The sequence below is a fragment of the Pinus tabuliformis genome, chromosome 6 (assembly GCF_031772625.1).
Source record: "Pinus tabuliformis cultivar Carrire ecotype Pingquan chromosome 6, CPIR1, whole genome shotgun sequence".
Classification (NCBI taxonomy): Eukaryota; Viridiplantae; Streptophyta; class Pinopsida; order Pinales; family Pinaceae; genus Pinus; species Pinus tabuliformis.
Window position 1 is genome coordinate 362,040,414 of NC_142292.1, and position 13,223 is coordinate 362,053,636.

The 13,223-nt window shown below is 40.2% G+C and overlaps 1 protein-coding gene across 1 annotated transcript in view; it reads right to left on the bottom strand.

Moving 5' to 3' along the window:
• Positions 1-333: 333 nt before the first annotated feature.
• Positions 334-13,223, bottom strand: part of LOC149258799 (subtilisin-like protease SBT6.1) — a 327,819-nt gene continuing 314,929 nt past the window's right edge. Inside the window, 2 exon segments of the mRNA XM_089416280.1 lie at positions 334-1,156; positions 1,280-1,340. Coding sequence (XP_089272406.1) covers positions 1,065-1,156; positions 1,280-1,340 — 153 coding nt within the window. The 3' untranslated portion in view covers positions 334-1,064.

Below are 13,223 nucleotides of genomic sequence, written 5' to 3' on the forward strand. Positions count from 1 at the left end.
GTTCTTTACTTGTAAACTGTAATAGAATAGAAAATCCTTACTTGTAAGGTCGATTTAACAACATTGTTCCTCAGTTGAGTTATCAATCAAATTATTGCATACCTGTCTATTCGTATATACCAGCTTGTCAAAAATTTCTGAAAAAGGATAGCATCATCAGGCATGTAGTTGCTGATTTTGGTCAACTTGCTTTCAGAGCAATGTTTCTTCAGTCATCCTGTAAACCATTTGCATGGACAACATTGTTGTGTTCAAGAGAACATAATGCATAGACTTAGCATTTCATGTATTGGGAACACATTTATTATGCACACAACTGAAAGGAAAATACAATTAAAAGGAACAACAATTATGCTTTTCCATTATTACTACAAGAAAATTTACAATAACCATTATACGCAGATGGCATGATGCCATCCAGTAAACTAATTAAGAGACCTTCCCAAGACACAAGTTTAAGAAACAACTACGATAATTATTTCCAGCAAAGGTTGGGGTTGCCCATTGGCAACATTGGAATAGAATACATGGAAAGCATCAACGGAATAGTCCATCCAACTTACTTTACTGCCATTTCTTGGTATGGACGAGATGCTTCCACTCTATGATACAGGCTTACAACTAAGCAAGGCCTCCAGAGCAGCTGCATACAGTGAAACTACAGGAGAGCTATACTGCAACTAGACCAACTTAAAACTGGAAATTCGTGTCAGTTCTCATTATGGAAAACTGAACGAAACCATCTTGGTCTCCTTTCAAGTTACATCGAGCAATGTTTACAGATATATAAACTGGTACAAGCTACCATATTTCCGTCCTCACAAACAGCCCCTTAGGACCTGTGACTCCCGCAGACCACTAGCTGACCATCCTTGTCACACTAGTTGCCATCTCAATTCCTCAGCTTTTACAAAATATAATTAGATAATAGATCAATACATCTAAACCTATTGCTTTTGTGTGGCCAATGATTGAATTGCCATCAGCACTTCCTTTTGCTGTGTGAACAATCAATGTGTATAAGAATTTTTTTCACACTTCCCACAATTTTTTAATTCATTGAACTACACGAGTATAGAGGAACGCACTGGTCCTTTTCGCCCTCTTCTACGTCGCTTTTGCCGCACACGCCAGAAGCTCAAGCCCAGAATAAACCCTACAAAATGGAAAAAGTAATTATAGCAAGTGCAAGAAATGTGCTTTAATAAAAGAGAACTTTATATATTCGTGGTTCCTAATGTTCATTCCTCACCAATAATAGAGAGAATGAATCACTCACCAGTAATACAGAGAATAACAGGGGCAAGCCATTGAACAGCTACTAACATTGGTATGTCAAGCTGCAAAATAACCAGTAAGGGCAACATTCATCGTTAGGCATCAAATGAAATCAGAAAGAAGCCCAAACATCACCAATCATAAATGAAATTCAAACGAAATCAGCAAGAACCCTGAAGATAGGCAATCATAAACAACTTTTAAAGGCTATGACATATTTGACAATAAAACGTGAGCTCCAAAGGGGAAACGATAACCCATGTAGCAGAATGTTCAAAGTTCAAACTAAGACTTTTACGTCCTTGACCCTTCATTTCAAGGTTCCAATCGTCCAAATGGGAGGAAAATAAATCTTTCGATAAATAGAGGCCAGTTAAAACACACATCCACAAGAAGATTATTAGAAACAAGAATTTGAAAGAGCAGGGAGTGCAAAAGAATCATAATTGGTCTCTTTAGAGAACCGCTTATGTACATGTCATGAAGCTCCAAAAATGCCTTTGGCCAAACCAATAGCTTTTCAATGAAAGAATGAAGCTGTCCATATAATGAGCTGTCTAGAAGAAAGAGTTTATGAGGCACAAAGTTAGATAATCTTAAATACACACAGAAAAGGCTGTAGAGGACAAAATATGAATGGGCATAGAGCATGGGCAAACTAATGATGTCAAACAATTTTGATATGAAACTTCCAGATCCATCACATTATGTTTTTGAGTCGAGGTTTCGATCCGGCAAGTGTGGCTCATCATCAGGACACTCTGATGAGAAATCTGAACAACTTTCATTAGATAAATAGGTGAGAGATGAAGGGAGAGAAAATTCCAGAGGTCCAAAAACGAACAAGAGGTCAATAGACGTTATGTCAACTAAATGAAAGGACTGTGTATTGGCAAAGGCTCTTTCAGAATTCTGAGCACAAGGATAAGTGAGAAATTTGACCATCCAGAAAAATGACTTTGAATGTACAAATTTCCAGTGTGCAAAGAACTACCAGTATGCTAAGCAATCTGAGAATCACACCCTAACTTAATCACTGCTGATAACAGTGCAAAGTTATTGGCTTCCACAACCACTCTACAGAACACCACGCCTCATTTTCAGACAATCTCTCAGCAGAATAATGCCAATCTATCGTGTTATCACACAAATCTGCACTAAGAAGATAACATATCCACATAATAATTATAGTCAATTTAATCTTGTCACTGCTAGATGCCTCTCCAGTTGGGCTGGTGCTTTTCCAGCCACAGGGGAGTGTCCCTAAGATGTTTATGTCTTTTGTTTTATGTGTAGAAATCTGCATGCAAACTTGAAAAAAATTAGCACACTATGCTACCCTTGATGCGGAAAGCAACTGAAAATAGGGCAAAAACTATAAATTAAATTTCGAGTGGGAATTGTTTCTTTCATTAAATCTCAGCAGTAAAATGGAAACGAATGGAAAAGAACATGCACTTGAGAGAGAACAATTCGAAACAAATGCATGAAAATAATATGCACTCCAAGTCAAAGATAGCATAAGATAATTTTATTAATATCCAGCAACATGACCACAAGTAGGTCAAAGGGACTACTAATCACAATAGTGTGGAATAAAAGCATCGAGGTAAATGCGGAACTAAAATATGGTATACTACATAAGATTTTGTAGTTCAATACAACGAAATGTTAGAGCAGATAAAAGATGCAGAAATATGCGAATATTCCTCAATCCTAAGAACCCAAGAAAAACTCCTCCATTAAGTGGGTAGGGGATGATGTCTTTCCCGAGGGGCATTGATAAACCACCCTCAATGCTCTCACTCCTAACATTTGAGGCCAAAGAGAAGAAATTAATGACAGATCACTGATCATAGGATTTAGAACCTTTTTCAACTCCTACTTGGTAAGAGTCAACCTAGGGCATTAAGAGAAAATCTAAAGGGGGTGGGGGTGACCCATCAAGATCCCAATCAATTGATGTAGACAAGTTACCTCACCAAACCAACAACAAGCTTGACCTAAAGTGTTAGATGTATCTATGGCATCTAAAGAGCAGTAAGCAAGGTAAGGATAAAGATCTTTGTTGGCTGAAGAGTTAGCATAGTGGACTTGGTGTTGAAGGGAGACCAAAAAAAATGAGTCCAATCCTAATGACAAGGGTCTTGAACTTTTCTTGCAAAACCTATAGAACTATCCTCTTATATTTGATGATGTAGTGGAGCATGAGGATTTGAAATCTCTTTGTCATGGTCTAGTTCGATTCAAGTAGACAAGGTCTCCAAACTCTAAGCCATAGAGAACAGTAGGTCTAATAATGTTGTCCATGAGGTCCATCTTGGACGCAATGCCTTGAAAGTCGATTTGAATGCACTAACACTCAAGGACAACAAGGAAATTGTTACCCACCAAATGTGGGTAACCCACAGGAGAATTTTTCTCCCCATTGATCAGCCAGCCAGCCAGCAGCCCTATGATGGCCCACTAATAGCTTTACATCAGAGCTCTCCACCTATGCTTCAGTCAATGCTCTCTTCTTTTTGGCATGCTTCTTGAAGGAAGGTGGGTCATTTATCAGAAGGTACAGTAGCTATTTCTGTAATCATATTCTTTCATTTAATGTTTTGGGGCATACTAATATGGATCATAGGCCAAGCTAGATGAATAACTGCTCTTGATTGTAACCTTGTTTCCATACCTCACCTGGGAGGTTATCGTTTGCTAGTTTGCTCTCACTTGAAGTCTTTCCTTCAGAAGGGGCACTAATAGGAGGCATTGATTGAAGTACTAGTAATCCATACCTGACATCTTCCATGTTTCCCTTATTATCCACATCCATTCTTCAATTTGATTGTCAATTGTCAATAGCACTAGCACCCTTTATCCTCATCCTTGAGTCAGGGCCCAAAAATTTGCTCTAATAGGTTGATGCAGCTAAAAGGAAGATTAAAGCATATGCAATCACAAATATAGAAAAGAAAAATGCAAAAGATGGTTGGGACATGTTACCAACAAAAGTGTGTGACCCCATCTTAAAATTGGCAACTAGGGCCAAATTCCACCTTAGGACAGCTCATATGATGGAGATGATTATTGCATTGGATTCCTCTTTCAGAGAGGTACAATTTTGATATAAAAATCATCTCATTTTGACAAGCAGAAATAGAATTATGAATTTATTTCTCCTATGGACAAATTGTCAAGGTCGGCTCCAGTCAAATGTAGGCTCATGAAGCCCAACAGATGTGTCTTTTCACCCTCAACGAAGTGTATAAATAGGAGAGACATTTTCCTCATTTGGACATCATCTCATCACTTCTTCTCTCTCTTGATTGGGTCGTACAGCATTTGGAGGCATCTCTCTTCTTCGCACGTGTGGCAGCTCCCTCTCTCTCTCTACTTCGCACGTGTGGCAGGAGGCTAAGTTTTTCTGGGCAGATCAAGTCGTTGATTTCAGAGTGTTGACCAGGGTGATTTGACCAGCGTTGACCTCGGTTTTTGGGCCAGAATTCCGATTTTTCTAGGCTGCATTTATTGGCACAGAAATCGAGGTATTTGGGGACAGTTTGACCAGCGTTGACTTCAGATTGACTTCAGGTTTGACTGCAGAAAATTACAGCAGAATTTCTCTCTCCTTTGACTGGGTTTGACCGAAGAGTTTGAGCTGATTTGAAGGCCGAATTGGACTGCTGATTGGAGGATGTTTTGGGGCAGCTTTGACCACCGTTGACTTTCTGGTTAGGGCTGATTTGACTGCTGATTTGGCAGATCTGTTTTGGGCTTATATTTGTACTCTCTCTCTGCTGAACTATTGAAGAATAATAAGAAGATTTGATCAAAGGGTTTCCCCACATTGGGGTTTGTCCCTGGCATCCACCACATCTTGTGTCCTCTTGCCTTGGCTTGTCTTATGCATATGATTTTATGTTCTATCTACATTTACTGTCAATGTTTATAAGTTTATGTGATTGCTACTGGATATAATTGGATTTGTCATTGGGACACTAAAGGAACATTGAAGTAAATTGTTTTAAGCATAGAACATACCATTGTTATCTAAAATTAACATGGTTTCAGAGTTGAGGTGAAGACAAAGCCTAAGCAAGAGTGAAGCAAAGCAATCACTAAAAGAAGTTGTTGGACGAGGACTTGGAACTAGTCTCAATGACAACTACATCTTTCTTCAAAACCAAGGACAAGCTCAAGGACAAATCCGACTATCATGCATCGAAGATGATTTTGGATTTGACTTTGGAAGAAAATGATGTCATGGACTATGTCGAAGGAAGAATAACAGAGTCTCCTTCAAGTGCACATGTTGTTCAAACCAAGTACAAGAAAGGTGAGACAAAAGCTAAGAAGATTAGTGTTGATTCTATTCATAAGCCTTTGGTTGCATATATTTCTGATTTGGAAAAATCCAAGGAGATGTATGAAAGGTTGGTTGGGATGTCCAAAGTAAACAATGCAAATCAAATTCTCTTTCTCGAGAACAAGTTGAAAGACATCAAGATGGATAGAGGAGAATCCATCCAATCCTACTTCATGAGGATCACTGAGATCAAGAATAATCTTCAATCTATTGGGAAAGTCACTGGTGACCGTTGTTCAAACCAAGTACAAGAAAGGTGAGACAAAAGCTAAGAAGATTAGTGTTGATTCTATTGATAAGCCTTTGGTTGCATATATTTCTGATTTGGAAAAATCCAAGGAGATGTATGAAAGGTTAGTTGGGATGTTCAAAGTAAACAATGCAAATCAAATTCTCTTTCTCGAGAACAAGTTGAAAGACATCAAGATGGATAGAGGAGAATCCATCCAATCCTACTTCATGAGGATCACTGAGATCAAGAATAATCTTCAATCTATTGGGAAAGTCACTGGTGACCGGGAACTCTCTCTTATTGCACTTGGGGGCCTTACAAGAGATTGGGATGTGTTCAACACTACCATTCTTAACAATGACAGGACTCCGGGATATAAGGCACTATTGGCCAGATGCACTCGAGAAGAAACAAGGATGATGGAACAAGACAACCCTCAAATGGAAACAATCCTACTGCCTTCTACGCTCATTCTAGAAGAAGGAACAATGTTGGTCCAAGGAATCAAGGGCAAGGGTTCAAACTGGGATTCAAAGAAGGAAGAAAAGGAAGGTGCTTCAATTGTAACAAGTTTGGCCACTTCGCTAGAGAGTGTCCTCACAAGAAGGATACTCCACGAGATGATGACAACAATAACTTCAAGGGCAATGGCAATCGAAGGAACAACAAGTTCAATAACAAAGGAAAGAGGAATGCTCCATCTGCTCGAAATGGAGGTGGTCATCCTCCCAAGAAGTCGAGAAACTCCAGGTATGGTAAAGTTAATGTTGCAAAGAAAAATGAATTTTATCTTATTTCTGCACTCTACACCGCCTCTCCTCCGGACACATTCGATTGTTGGTTGATTGATAGAGGTGCCTCAAGGCACTTCACTGGGTACAAAGAAGGTCTCTCAAACTTGGTTGAAAAGAACACAAATATGGAGATTATACTTATGGATAATGCCATTTATCCCGTGAAAGGAATTGGGACCGTTACTCTTCACTTAAACCAAGGTCAAACCCTTCATCTACAAGAAGTGCTATATGTACTTGACTTGAAAAAGAACTTGGTTTCTATTTCTGCAATGAAAGACAAAGGTTTTAAGGTGGCATTCATTGATGGGAAGGTTCGTCTTTGGCAAAGGAATCCAGGAGATGCATTCACTCTAGGATTCAGGGTTGAAGGTCTTTATCAGGTTGGAGGAAGTCCATTGGGAGCAATGAATTGTGACACCTCTCTTCAATCCGAATTATGGCACCAAAGATTTGTTCACCTTCATTTTAAAGCCTTACCCAATGTAAGGAAGATGGTCACAGGGATGCTCGAATTCAACTTGAATCATGAAGGTGTTTATCAAGGATGTGAAACTAGATAACATACAAGGGGACCATTCCCCTTGAGTGAGACTCAAACCACTAATATTCTTCAATTGGTCCATTTTGATCTATCAGGTATGATGCTCGTTACATCTTTGGGTGGATATTTGTATTATGCTATTTTTGTGGATGATTTCTCTCGCAAGACATGGATCTATTTCTTAAAGAAGAAGAACGAAGTATTCAAATGGTTCCTCTCCTTCAAAGTCGTGGTAGAGAATCAAACAAGGAAGAAGATCAAAGTTTTGAGGACTAAAACAATGCGAAACACGCATATGGATTTCCAATGAATGAATTGAATTGATGAGCAAAATGAAGCTCAATAATAATACAGAGATATTTACAGTAATCTAAGTCACATGACACGAGGACACGAGACACGGAGGACACGTAAATACGAGTATTCAATACGAAACGCAGCGACTTGGAAACAAGACACGGGGAACACGTTTTATATATATTTAATAAAAAAAAATATGCATATGTATATATATATATATATACCGAAATATAGTTTTTTATCCATATTAAATTGCAGGTTGCAGCTTATCTAATCAAATTAAATATAATTACTTCTCAAAGTTCATAGTTCACTTTAAAAAAATAAATAGAATCAAAATTTACAACTTACAAGCACATAAGAAACTAAGTAGTAAGTACTTACTACTAATTATAAATTTAGAACTTAGACTGTGTCCTTTCTTACTTTGACAAATGCAAGGATTTAGGACTTCAGCCTGACAGTGTTATTGCCAACTTAGTGCAGGCTGATTTAAATTACAGTTAAGCATTTGATTGCTCTTCCAACATAATATGGGGTAGACCAGCCATCCTTGAAGTTGAAAGGCTTCAACATGCCAAATGAATCTGAATGAAAACTCTAGTATTGTCTAAAACACCAAAAGGTCAAGACTCAACTACATCCCTAACTCCCTCCACGAAATAAAAGGTATAACTGTATAATAGTATAAGTTGTGGGCCATATGGTATATGCCCAAAATCAACATTACCTAATCTTCAACTAATGCAGTATCCAAATGATGTTAAATATGTCAAAGGGTTTGCTCACAATTTAGAGACAAAATAATGTTGAATCAAAGGGTTGTCTGAATGTCATAGTAAGTTATCTAGAAACACTGAATTAGATGTATCAAATGCGTTGACAATGGACATGAATTCATAACCATACATTCGATCAAGATTCAAAGTCAAAAGATATCTTGCTCCCAATGAAAGTGTGACTCTGTCTGTGGCAGATTAGTTACTTAAAGTAACCCCCATATCTTATTCATGAAAGAGTATCATAACCCTGCATATTGCCATAATGTACTTAGGACAGCCAATCGTTACAGTTTATTGATTATGATTCACCTACATATTCCTTGAAAGAGCATCTCAAAGTCAGAGAAATAACAGAATCTCACCCATGCCATATAGACTCAGATTCCTTTGACTTACCCCAGCGATAAGATTGATCTGTCTCCACAGGTTTAGGGGTTCTGGTTTACTGGTTTACGGGCCGGTCTTGAACGCTGCACAGCAATGGGCACGGGCACCAGCCGCACCACAATCTGCTCCAGACTCCAAATTCAGTGCTAACTTCAAACACCCTGCTCCAGACGACAGCAGGACGAAAATAACCAGGAAAAATCCATCGCGTAGGCTTTAAATTACATTTTTTGCGGGGTACGTATTCAACCTGTCGAAATACGTTAGGGCCACGTTTTCTACCAACGAAATACGTGTTTTCTAAATTAAGGACACGACGAAAACTGGCGAATACGTATTCAATTTTTCAGGACACGTTAAAAACCGTATTCGACACGTATTAGGGCCGTTTTCGTGTCCAGTACGTAAAATACGGGACACCGGACCCTGGAGGACGTGTCCTGTGACTTAGACAGTAATAGAAACATCAAGTTTCTATAAGGAAATAGAAACAACCAGTTTTATCTAAGAAACTGCTAAAAAGATAAAAATAGCAACAGCTAATAAGAATGAGCATTAAACACTAAATAGTATTATTCTAATACCCTCCCTTAATGCTCAATCTATTTACAACACCAATAGACCCTCTAAATTTTACAAACTTATCAGGACCAAGAGGCTTGGTGAAGATGTCTGCGGGCTGCTCCGTTGTGGGAACATATCGCAACTGAATGGCTCCGTCTTCAACAAGCTGGCGAATGTAGTGGCAATGGATTTCCACATGCTTTGTTCGTTCATGAAAGACTGGATTCTTGGCAAGTTTGAGCACTCCCTGATTATCACAAAACAAGGGAGTAGGATCTGTCTAGGAAACATGCATATCCGCAAGCATACATCGAAGCCAAACTGCCTCACAGGATGCCTTAACTGCTCCCCGATACTCTGCTTCTGTTGAGGAGAGAGCCACTGCCTGCTGCTTCTTACTAGTCCAAGTGACAACACCGGATCCTAGACTAAACACATACCTAGCTGTAGATTTATGGTCATCAACCGAACCGGCCCAGTCAGAATCTATGTAACCACTGAGTATAGGATCGGAACTTCGAGTGTATAGGAGTCCATAATCAGGAGTGCCACACACATATTGTAGCACAAGCTTTGCTGCAATCCAATGATCAGCCTTAGGAGCTGACATGAAGCGGGAAATGTAGCTCACTGCAAAACTGATGTCACGTCTAGTGGCAGTAAGGTAGATGAGGTTGCCCACTAATTGCCTGAATAAAGTTTCATCCACAAGGGGGGAGGATGACTGAGCTGAAAGTTTGAGCCCTGGTTCCATAGGAGTCGTGGCCGGTTTGCAATCCTGCATTCTGAACTTGTCCACAAGATTTTTGGCATGCTTGGACTAAGAGAGAAAGATGTTGTTCTCAGTCTGCCAGACTTCAACCCCTAGACAGTAATGAAGAAGTCCCAAGTCTGTCATATCAAAGGTGCTGCATAAGTCTTGTTTGATCCCATGGATCAAATGTGCAGAGCTGCCAGTAATGATAAGGTCATACACATAGACAACCACAAACTAAATATCATCACTAGTATGCTTGATATACAGGTTTGCATCAGATGGGCTCCGCTGAAAGCCATGATCTGTCAGGTACTGATCAATTTTCATGTACCAAGCCCGAGGAGCTTGTTTCAATCCATAGAGTGCTTTAGCTAGTCTACACACTTTCTATTCTTGACCGGCAACTTTGAATCCTGGAGGCTGCGTCATGTAGACTTCTTCCTGTAAGTCACCATTTAGGAAAGCACTTTTTACATCCATCTGATGAACTTTCCAATTGAACTGAGCTGCTAGGGCAAGGACAAGCCGTATGGTACTCATCTTGGCTGTAGGAACAAAAGTCTCCTCATAGTCGATGCCTTCCTTCTGTGAGAACCCTCGAGCCACAAGACGAGCTTTATACTTGTCTAGGGTTCCGTCAGCTTTGTATTTCACTTTATACACCCATTTGCAGCTGATGGGCTTTTTCCCTGTAGGAAGATCAGAGAGGGTCCATGTGTGACTCTTCTGAAGACTTTGGAATTCAGCTTCCATAGCCTGTTCCCACTCAGATGTACCCTTAGCCTCTGAATAGGTTTGAGCCTCAAAAATACTGTGCAGGTTAGCCATAAGCGCAAAATTTATTGTAGACTGTTGTTTGCTCTTATGCCTAGAAGTTCTACCTTCAAGGAGATCATCATCCCGGAGATCACCAATGGTTTTAGCCCACCATTTAGGTCGAAGAGTAGAGGAACCAATATCAGGAGGAGGTGGAGAAGGCTCAAGAACAATAGGGGCAGCAAGAGGAGGGTTATTTTCCAGAGGAAGCTCAGGTAGTGTATTATCAAACATTGATGCTGCATCATCCCTTCCATCAGGTGGACCTACCGGAAGAAGAACACTGTGAGGCTGATCCTCAGAACACTACTCAGAAGGAGAAGATTGAAAGAATCCTCTGTCTTCATCAAATACTACATCCCGACTGAAGCTAAGACGACCAATGGCTATATCTATCAGCCTATAGGCCTTGTGATGATCATTGTACCCTGTCATCATGAGTTTCTGGCTTTTGGAATCCAACTTAGAGCGCTTAGCAGCTGGAATCCAAACATATGCAACTGAGCCAAACACTTTGAGGTGATTGAACTTAGGCTTACGGCCAGACCAAACCTCTTCAGGAGTCTTCCCTTTAACAACCTGAGTGGGTGATCGGTTAAGAAGATAAATAGCAGTAAATACTGCTTCAGCCCAGAATTTGTCCGGAACACTCTTGTGTTGTAACATGGAACGAGCCATTTCAACAACCGTGCGGTTGCGGCGTTCGACAACACTGTTCTGCTGAGGAGTGTAGGGTGTAGTTAACTGGTGTTTGATGCCATGAGTATCACAAAGTTGGAAAAAACAGAAGAACAAAATTCCCCCCCCGTTTTTTGTCCTAAGAGTCATGATATTACAGCCAGACTCTTTTTCAACTAAGGTTTTAAACTTCTGAAAGGTACTAAATGCATCAGATTTATATTTTAGAAAATACACCCACATCTTTCTACTGAAATCATCTACAATAAGCAAAAAATATTTGCAACCAGTAATAGAAGATGTATTCATAGGACCACAAATATCAGCATGAATTAACTGGAGTACCTTAGATGCGCGCCAAGATTCTCCATCCTTGAATGAAGACCGATGTTGCTTGCCAGCTTGACAGGCATCGCATACTCCCAACTGCTGAGTCTAAATATCAGGTAACCCTGACACAAGTCCCTCCCGAGAGAGCTGAGAGAGATACTGCATGTTTAGACGCCCATATCGCTGATGCCACAGGGTGCTGATGGGAGAAACACGAGCTGCTAGAGCCACTTCTGGAGAATCCCCAGTGTCAAGAAACCTGTATAGACCATGATACTCTAGACCAACAGCAACCGTAAGACTAGTGTCCCTGTCGATAATGGAGCACTTGTGTGCACTAAACACTACATCAAGCTGAGGAGAGTTCCTCATAATCTGGCTAACAGACAACAGATTAATTTCCATACCAGGAACATAGTACACATTCAGGAAGATGAGTGTGAATCCACCAGACTGGATCCGAACTGTACCTTTGCCGACCACTGTGTACTCTTCACCTCCGCCGAATACTACTGAATCACTGAAAGGTGAGAAGTCAATAAACCAGTCACGCTTGTGAGAGAAATGGCGTGATGCACTAGAGTCAATGTACCAGGCTCAAGACGGGACATGATCTGAAGACATTTTAGCCATAAAGGCGTAAAAAGCAGATTCTGTCTGCTCGGAATGTTCTGCAACATTCGCTGTCTGATGGGGCCCTCCCTATTTCTTCTGTTCAGAAGCAATCCTCTGTCGGCAATCTTTCTTCATGTGGCCGAATTTGTGACAGTAATTACACTGCACATTTTTCTTCCTAGCAGGATCAAAAGGCTGAGAAGAACCTTTCTGCTGAAAGGACTGAGAGGACTGATATTTGGCAGCAAAAGCATTTTCTGAGGAGGCTGATGAGGCACCACTACCAAACTGTTGTTTCCAACGATCCTGCTGCATGAGTTTGTTGCATAGCTCCGGAAACTTCAGATCAACATTAGTGGAGGTAATGTTGAGTGTTTCTATGAAGTGCTCATAAGATTTTGGTAGACATTTCAGAGTGATGACTACCATATCTTCTTCCTCCATGGTCCGACCAATGGCTTCAAGCTGATCTCGAATGTCTTTAATCTTGTTAAGATGTTCCTGTAAAGACATATGTTCGTCCATCATGATGGAGAACAACTGATTCTTGAGAAAGAAAGCTCTGCTCTTGTCGGATGTCTCGTGCAATTCCTTCAGATGTTGCCAAATTTCAGCAGCTGTTTTGCCGGAAGGAATCTGCGGTAACTGATCATCAGTCACAGAAAGTTTGAGAAGCATAACAGCCTCTCGATTTCGATCATCAAACTTATCCTGATCGGTACCAGCTATACCAGGATGGAGCTCTTTGTTCAAAACGAGCTGGTCAAGACGCCTATATTCAAAAATGGTCAA